At 33.4% G+C, this 7,996-nt stretch overlaps 1 protein-coding gene and 1 pseudogene across 1 annotated transcript; both read left to right on the forward strand.

The window, feature by feature from the left end:
- Window positions 1–3,055: 3,055 nt before the first annotated feature.
- Window positions 3,056–4,930, forward strand: LOC129306944 (codeine O-demethylase-like). The gene is made up of 4 exons (XM_054947771.1): window positions 3,056–3,364; window positions 3,563–3,807; window positions 3,983–4,307; window positions 4,406–4,930. The coding sequence occupies exons 1-4, from the start codon at window positions 3,113–3,115 to the stop codon at window positions 4,673–4,675; spliced, it is 1,092 nt and encodes a 363-aa protein (XP_054803746.1). The 5' UTR covers window positions 3,056–3,112; the 3' UTR covers window positions 4,676–4,930.
- Window positions 4,931–5,408: 478 nt separating this feature from the next.
- Window positions 5,409–7,668, forward strand: LOC129305482 (xyloglucan endotransglucosylase/hydrolase 2-like; annotated as a pseudogene).
- The last annotated feature ends 328 nt before the right edge of the window (window positions 7,669–7,996 follow it).

Raw genomic sequence — 7,996 nt, forward strand, 5'->3', positions numbered from 1 at the left:
TATTTTAAAAAATAATAAAATAAAATATTATTATAGAAAATAAAAAATAGAAATATTTTTTAAATATTCTAAGATTATTATTATTACTATGAAGAACAAAAAATAATATAAAAAATACATATTTTTATTATTTTTTATTTTCAGAATATGTTTTATAAAATACTAATTTTTATAACAATAAAATCAAAATAATTTCAAACAAGCCCTAAAACATTAAAGTAACGGCATGATTTTTGAATTAATAGTAAGGGTCATATTGCCTCAAGTTTAATTGTTTAAAATTTAAAATATACCAATTATAAGTATAAAATTTAAATTGCCCTTGAATTTATAGTTCAGGGTTTAAATTGTATATTAACTCAATAATATTTAACAATTCAAGTATTTAGGTTAACTTGAAAACCTAAGGTGTTAAGACTAGATTTCACTATGTGATCTCTTTTATAAAAGTTAATAGGTATTCATGTATCATTGTTGACTTAAGGATATCAAAAAATTTTTAAGAACAAATTTTTGAATATTTTTACACCTTATATTTGCTTTATTTTATTTTTTTTAAACAATCAACATTAACTGACATCAATCAAATGTAACAGGATGAGAATTATTGCCGTATTCATTGAAAAAAGAATTCATGGGTACTCCTACACCTATATTCATTTAAGAATACTAGATATTTTTAGAGAAAAACTAGATACTTTTAGAGAAAAAGTTGTCATATATTTTTGTCCTTTAATCCTTTTGTTAATGCCGAATGTTAAAAAGTTAAAACTATGGAAATTCTGATAAGATTAGATCCCTTAAACGCGCGTGCGTATAAGTGTTTACATGCATACACTACATATTAACGTATAGAAAACATTTTTCCAATGAAAATAAAATAAAAGCGTACAACTTTGTTTTCATTTTTAACGTGCATTGGACATAAAACCCCACACAATTATTGATAAAGGGCGAAATTGTGTGACAAATAATGGAGATTAATTATGTCATATTCTGCCACTCTTTCCCTCTCAAGTTTTCTGAGGGCCAGCTAGGCATTTTAAAACAAACAAATAAGCTTTTAAGCACGTTTAGGTTATGAAAGATACTAGGAGAAAAATATAATACTCCTTATTCCACAAGTAACTTGCTGAAAAGAACAAGCATTATGTGAGAGATTTGGACATATTCAAGAGACTGATATATAACTATTCGGCAAACAAATTTTTATTCTCTTGCGACGACTATCATAGTTTAAATACATAATAATTGACTTGTCATTTGCAAGTGTTCATTGAACTTGAATTAATACAAGGCACCGCTTGCTGTTATATTTACGTACATACATACATATAGTATAATAAATTTTTAAAAGTCAATATCTCAGCTAAACATGTAAGAGTTAATTAATTATCATGGATATGATCTGCCGTGAATGAATGCTTAATTGTCTCCTGGCCATATATAATACATCCAGACAGTTACTATAGTTACATTTTTTTTTTTTTTAGTATAAAGAGTATGATTTATCAACAATAGAGAATATCTCTTCCAAGGTACTGTAGACAAAAAATAGACATCTCTCAATTAAGTTATTACATAGACAAGGATTAAAATTCAAACCCCAATAACTTATTTAAATGATGTTAGTCTCTCATACTCACACCAACTTTAATTAATTATAATTATCATTTTTTCGCGAACCATCAGTTAGCTGTTTGTGATCATTTTTTAATCCTGTTTTATATTTTCCCCAATTTACTATATTTAAATTATTTTCGCTACTTGATGAAGACTTTGAAAGAGAATCTGTACCTCTAATTTATTTTCCTCGTAATCTGATTGACTTTTTATTAAAAAAAATTGTTTGATACAATTATCTCATATTTGGCATTAGAAGTTTAAATCTAAACACTATTACATCTGATTAATAATAATTCTTCCAACACAATTTTTTTCATTTATAAAGTTTGAACTTTCAATCTTAAAAGATAAAATATTAGTTATTATATTATATGATGATGCCGGACCACTACATGGATCATAATTAATTACCTCCTCCTTTATTGTGTGCATATCTACTCCCTAATCAAATGCTAATTTATCCCGATGCTGACTCACACCCACTAGTTGACTAAGTATGCATCTGATTACCATTAATAAACTTTTTTTGCTTCTATAATCACTTATTAATTCTATGCATCTAACTCCCATTATTAAACTTTTATGCTTTATGTTTACATATTAATTATGCATCTAGCTACCATTATTAAACGTGGATGCCATGACCTTGCCTTCTTTTTCAAAATAACCTTTTAGAATAAATTTTAAATTTTAAATTTGAACCAAACAAATTTATAACTTTATCATAAAATAAAAATATTTTTCTGGAGTTTTTAAAAGCGTAATTTTTAACAATATAATTTTAAAAAATATGTATATTTTTTGACGAACAAAAAATATGCATATTTTCAAAATAACATTTAATTTAAACATTTTTAAAAAAGTAGTTGCTCAATATTTTTGTTGAAAAAATACAGTTATTGATTCTTATAATTTTATCAAATTTTATTTTTCCTTCCTGCAGTTTTTCAGTATTCTCAATCCCTACAGTCCCTATAATTTAACATCGTTAGGGATTTGAATAAATGTCACCCAATCTTGTTAAAATTATAAGAGTTAAAAATACTAAAAAACATACAAGAAATTAAAGCAAAATTCGATAAAACTGTGAAGACCAATGCTTATGTTTTTCTACATTTTTTTTTAGAATTAGGTTCTAAGAAATTGAACATGAAGTCCAATTATAGAAAAAAATTCTTGGCAAATTAGAAAAAGGAAGAAAATAAATTCGTTTATTTTATTGAAAAAATAATTATCATTTAAATAAAGTTAGATCATTGACATAAACTGTACCATCTAAATTTGTTTGGTTTTTAATTTTGTTTATAAAACCAGTATGGGTCCTCTACATTATATAGATAAAACCGAACAGCAGTAAACTACTATATATATATATATATATATATATATTATGAACTTTGGGTCACATATATACATATATATTGTCGCCCCCAGCTTCACCCACACAATAGTGCCTTCTTGTACAGTGCGCGTGGAGAAGAAAGCCATGGCATCGTCTTTACCCGCAAACTTGATAATCTGTGATCCATCTTCATTGAGTGTGCAAGAGCTCGTTAAGAATCCCCTTCCCTCTCTTCCTCAACGCTACATTTGTGAAGATCATTATCAGCTCTCTGAAACCCTCACTGATGCAGCACCAATACCCATTCTTGACATGAACCACTTGCTCTCTGGAGAACACACAGAGATTGAGCTCCAGAAATTCCACTCAGCTTGTAAAGACTGGGGTATCTTTCAGGTTAGAATTCACCTTCTGCTGTTGCTTTTCTCTTTCAGTTGAAGCTTTTTTGATCCCAACCTCACATTATTCTCTTGCTGAGTTCAAAGGAACATGATGATCACCGCCATGTATAATGCGTTAGAATATCACTTGGATGGTTCTTTTAGTTTGTGCTTCTTGATTATTTCTTACTTTCATGATGTTTTATGTGAGCAGGTTGTGAACCATGGAATCAGTGAGGAGGACCTAGAGAAGATCAGAAACGAGATTGAAGGATTTTTCAGGCTGCCACTGCAAGAGAAGATGAAGTACAAGATAAGGCCAGGTGATGTTGAAGGCTATGGAACTGTAATTAGATCACAAGATCAGAAACAAGATTGGTGTGATAGGTTCTATATGACCATCAACCCCCTCCACAAACGAAAACCATATCTTTTCCCAGAGCTCCCTTCATCCCTCAGGTTCTCTCTCTCTCTCTCTCATCGTGCAAATATTCACATGTTTGATTCACACCCAATCTTAATCGTGATATCTTGAATATATCAAGAAGTAAAGATGAATGTCAGCGATAGAAGTATGCTGTCCCACAACAGCATACCAAACTAGCCTGTGACTTTGATTACTGTATATGTGCAGGTCTGTCTTGGATTTATACATACAAAAGGTGCAGAATCTAGGAATGACACTTCTGGGTCTGCTGGAAAAGGCTCTGAAAATGGAGGAGAGAGAGATGAGGGAGCTGTTTGAGGATGGGATGCAATCATTGAGGATGACATACTATCCTCCGTGCCCAAAACCAGAGCAGGTGATGGGGTTTGGTGCTCATTCAGATGCTACAGGAATCACTATCCTGAACCAGGTCAATGGAGTGAGTGGCCTTCAGGTTAAGAAAAATGGCGTTTGGCTTCCTGTGAACGTCCTCTCTAACGCCCTTGTTGTCAATGTTGGAGACATTCTAGAGGTTAATTTCTCATCATTCATCATCATCACCGTTCAGTTCTTTTGTTAAAGTTTATATGCACGCTAGCTATAGTTAAAAACGCCTACGTGGTTGTGCAGATTATGAGCAATGGCGTGTACAGAAGTGTGGAACACAGGGCAACAGTGAATTCAGACAAAGAAAGGATCTCCATGGCTTTGTTCTTCCTCGCCAAACTTGAGTCTGAAATTGGACCTGCAATGAGTCTGATAAGCCCAGAAAACCCTCCTTTCTTCAAAAGGGTTGGCATGGAGAAATATATGAATGATTTCTTCTCTAGTAAGCAGCAAGGGAAGTCATTCTTAGAGCACATGAGGACCAAAAAAGAACATCTCACCAGCACTATATAATCATTTGTTGTTAATTAGCATAAGTGTGACTCTGTATATCTATCATCTTGTATATGCTTTTAAGGAGGTTGATTAGGACTGAATAAAAGTGGTATGAGATAGTGTATGGATTAGATTCCTGCATGTGTAATTCAGTATGCAGGTCTTATATGTTGTCACACACACACACACGACATGTAAATAAAATGTATCGTGTTATGTATACTGTATTGTATTCCTGAATAGTTTAAATAAATCTGCGTCCAATTATTCTTATTGTCATTCAAGAAAATTCGAGAGATAGAGAAATAAATGATTTTATATATTCCACGTGGCTGTTTCTGGGAACAAGACTTTCCAACCTTATCCGGCCAGACGTAGACCTGCTTGGTAAGACTATTCCACCCTTTGACTTTTGAAGGTGAGGCCGAGGAATGTATAATATGAAGATCCCTTGTGTGCAAATCTCGTAATAGCAGTTTCTAGATTGGTTACGTAATATCTGCATGGTGAGACAGATATTTTCGTATTTCTAATGTAGAAATAAACTTCATATGAGTTTTGAAATTATATGGAATGTCTCCCAAATGTTCAAACAAACAGAGACGAGTTTTTAAGATTTCTATATTAACATGATCATTCAAAATCAAGAACCAGGAGGCTTTGATTGAATAGAAATACCGAAGGACACAGAATTACCTATCATGATACAGAATTAGCATTTTCTTTTCTTGTTTGAGAAGAATATGCTGATATGGAAATAAGAGATGATTGCTTAAGTAGTAAACAAGTAAGAGTAAATCAGGTGCAACCTCAAGTGTAACCTTGTATCCTGCGTCCCCTTTGAAGAATTCTCAATCCATCAGTTCTATCTGACAGCTGTATAAAACCTACATGACATAACTCTGCCTCTAATTGAGTCTGTGCCGCAGTGTATCACATACTCAAAGGTGTTGAAACTATTCGCTCAAAGTATCTCCATGCCAGCTATTTTCTTTCTGTACTTAGCAGTTTAGCTTATGAAGCTGCCAAATAACTTTGCACTTTATAAATTAAGACTATATAAAGGCCATTAGCTCAAGAGAAAGATACTCAAGCGAATATGGCAATAATATTTGAGAGTTTCAGCTGTGTTTCTGTTCTGTGTCTCTTTGAGTTTGTGTTCAGCTATTGAGGCAGGTAATTTCTACGATGATACTAATATCACTTGGGGCGACCAACGTGCAAAGATACTTAAAGAAGGGAAGCTTCTGACACTCTCTCTTGACGAGGCTTCTGGCTCTGGATTCCAATCCAAGAGAGCATATCTGTTTGGGAGATTTGACATGAAGATTAAGCTTGTCTCTGGCAACTCAGCTGGCACTGTACTGCATACTATGTAAGAGCAAGCCAAATCGCCTCGTCTCAGTGTATGTGATCTGGTATTTACAGTGTCTTTTGAATTTCTACAGTGTTGTTGACTGAGGCTGTTTCTTGTTCTTTATTTATTATTTTTTTTTTTTTGGCTTAGTTATCTTCAGAAGGGCCAAACCATGACGAGGTAGATTTTGAGTTTTCGGGAAACGTGAGCGGACAACCATACACAGTTTTTTACCCCACACAAATGTTTATACTCAGGGCAGAGGTTCAAGAAAGCAACAGTTTTATCTTTGGTTTGATCCCACCAAGAAATTTTACGCCTATTGTGTAGTATGGAGCCCACAAAACATCGTGTAAGAAGCAATAGACATACAACTCTCCTGACCCAACATTTAATTTTTTTTAAAAAATATTTTTCTTATAATAGAAAAATTATGCAGAAAATGCATTCATCCTAAGAACATTAATAGATATGTGAAACATGCTTTTCGTCTAAACCTACCCTCAACGCATGGTATGGATATTCATTATTGACTTTGTTCATTGATCCGTAATAAATCAAGTTAATCAGACAATATCTCAAATTAAAATGGCCTGAGTAGGAAGCCTCCCACAATTTTTTTGCAAAACAATTCTCAAAATTCTATCATCAGTCACGTAGTAATTATTTGTTTGTGTCATTTGTGCCTCAGTTTCAAAATAATTATTTATAATATCATTTCTGTAAAATGTCAAATGCCATCGTTCGGCATGAGGGGGGAAAAACAAGGATATGTGAGGAAAATAACTCAAATCCTTTGTACATTTTAGAGACAATTAAATGATTTAAATAATTCAGATCAAATCAAAACGATGCAGTTGTCTCTGTAATTTACTTGGTTATTAAATATGTTTTTGTTCTTTTTCAACTCTGTGAGCAGCTTCTTGGCGGACAACATTCCTATTAGAGTGTACAACAACTACGAAGCCAGAGCTGTTCCTTCCCTAACAGGCTACCGATGAAGCCATATGCCAGCCTATGGAGTGCAGACGACTGGGCAACCAGAGGAGGGCTTGACAAAACTAACTGGTCTTGTGCTCCTTTCACTGCCTCCTTCAGCAACTCAATGTCATACCTACCAATAATCTTCCTAATAACAATGCTAAGCAGCTCCAAACTCTAAACGCTAATGGCTAAAAACTACTCAGATGGGTGCGCAAGTATTACATGGTTTATAACTACTGTCAAGATCTCAAGAGATTTCCTCAAGGTCGACCACGCGAATGCAGGCTTTCTAGTTTCTAGGTTCCCTTAGGAACAGTCAGCAATGTAATGCACTTGTTTTTCAGATATCTAGAATGTTCATGTTCTCGAGGTCATTGATGTGCATGGTTGTAAATGACTCCCACCCATAACGATGATCCAGGTTAATGGACAATAAGTGTTTACAATTCAGTTGAAGAATCTGCTATTGCTAAAAACACTTAATGTTAAGCATTTCATATGAAGTCAATCTGATTTCGTATGAAGTCAATCCGACAGACGTGAGATTAAATAGCATTGATCATTGCCAAGAGGGTATGACAGCTAAGAAGGTTCTAACTATCTGAGTTGCTTGCGTTTGGATTGAAAAACAAAACAAGCTCAATGCATATATAGCAGGAAAGTGAAAGGATCACTATCGAGCTTCTGGATGTACAACAAATGATTGATCCAGACTAGATTAAATGATTTACAGGAAAAAATTTCAATATTAAACATATTGATGAAACTTCGCGGACCAAATGGCTTCATTCCCAATCCAAACCTTCAGTGGATCAATCCATAACTCCAAGCACTTCAAGTGATACGTCTTTCTTGAACTGTGCCAGAGAACATTATCCTCGCAGCAAAACCATTATCTTTGCCAAACCTAATTCATGAAAAGAATTGCCAAAGGTCAAAAGATTTTGAGAAACAAGGCAAGAAGGTGAGCATATCAAAGCAGTAAATTGGTAATCCGA

This window comes from Prosopis cineraria, unplaced genomic scaffold (assembly GCF_029017545.1).
Source record: "Prosopis cineraria cultivar Desert tree isolate PC_DT_omini unplaced genomic scaffold, ASM2901754v1 PC3, whole genome shotgun sequence".
NCBI classification, from domain to species: Eukaryota; Viridiplantae; Streptophyta; class Magnoliopsida; order Fabales; family Fabaceae; genus Prosopis; species Prosopis cineraria.

What these genes read in the sequence shown, in the direction of transcription:
- LOC129306944 (XM_054947771.1), top strand. Translation starts at nt 3,113, where the DNA reads ATGGCATCGTCTTTACCCGCAAACTTGATAATCTGTGATCCATCTTCA. An exon ending in AAGACTGGGGTATCTTTCAG is followed by an intron (nt 3,365 to 3,562) that starts GTTAGAATTCAC and finishes TTATGTGAGCAG; the next exon opens with GTTGTGAACCATGGAATCAG. An exon ending in ATGTTGGAGACATTCTAGAG is followed by an intron (nt 4,308 to 4,405) that starts GTTAATTTCTCA and finishes GTGGTTGTGCAG; the next exon opens with ATTATGAGCAATGGCGTGTA.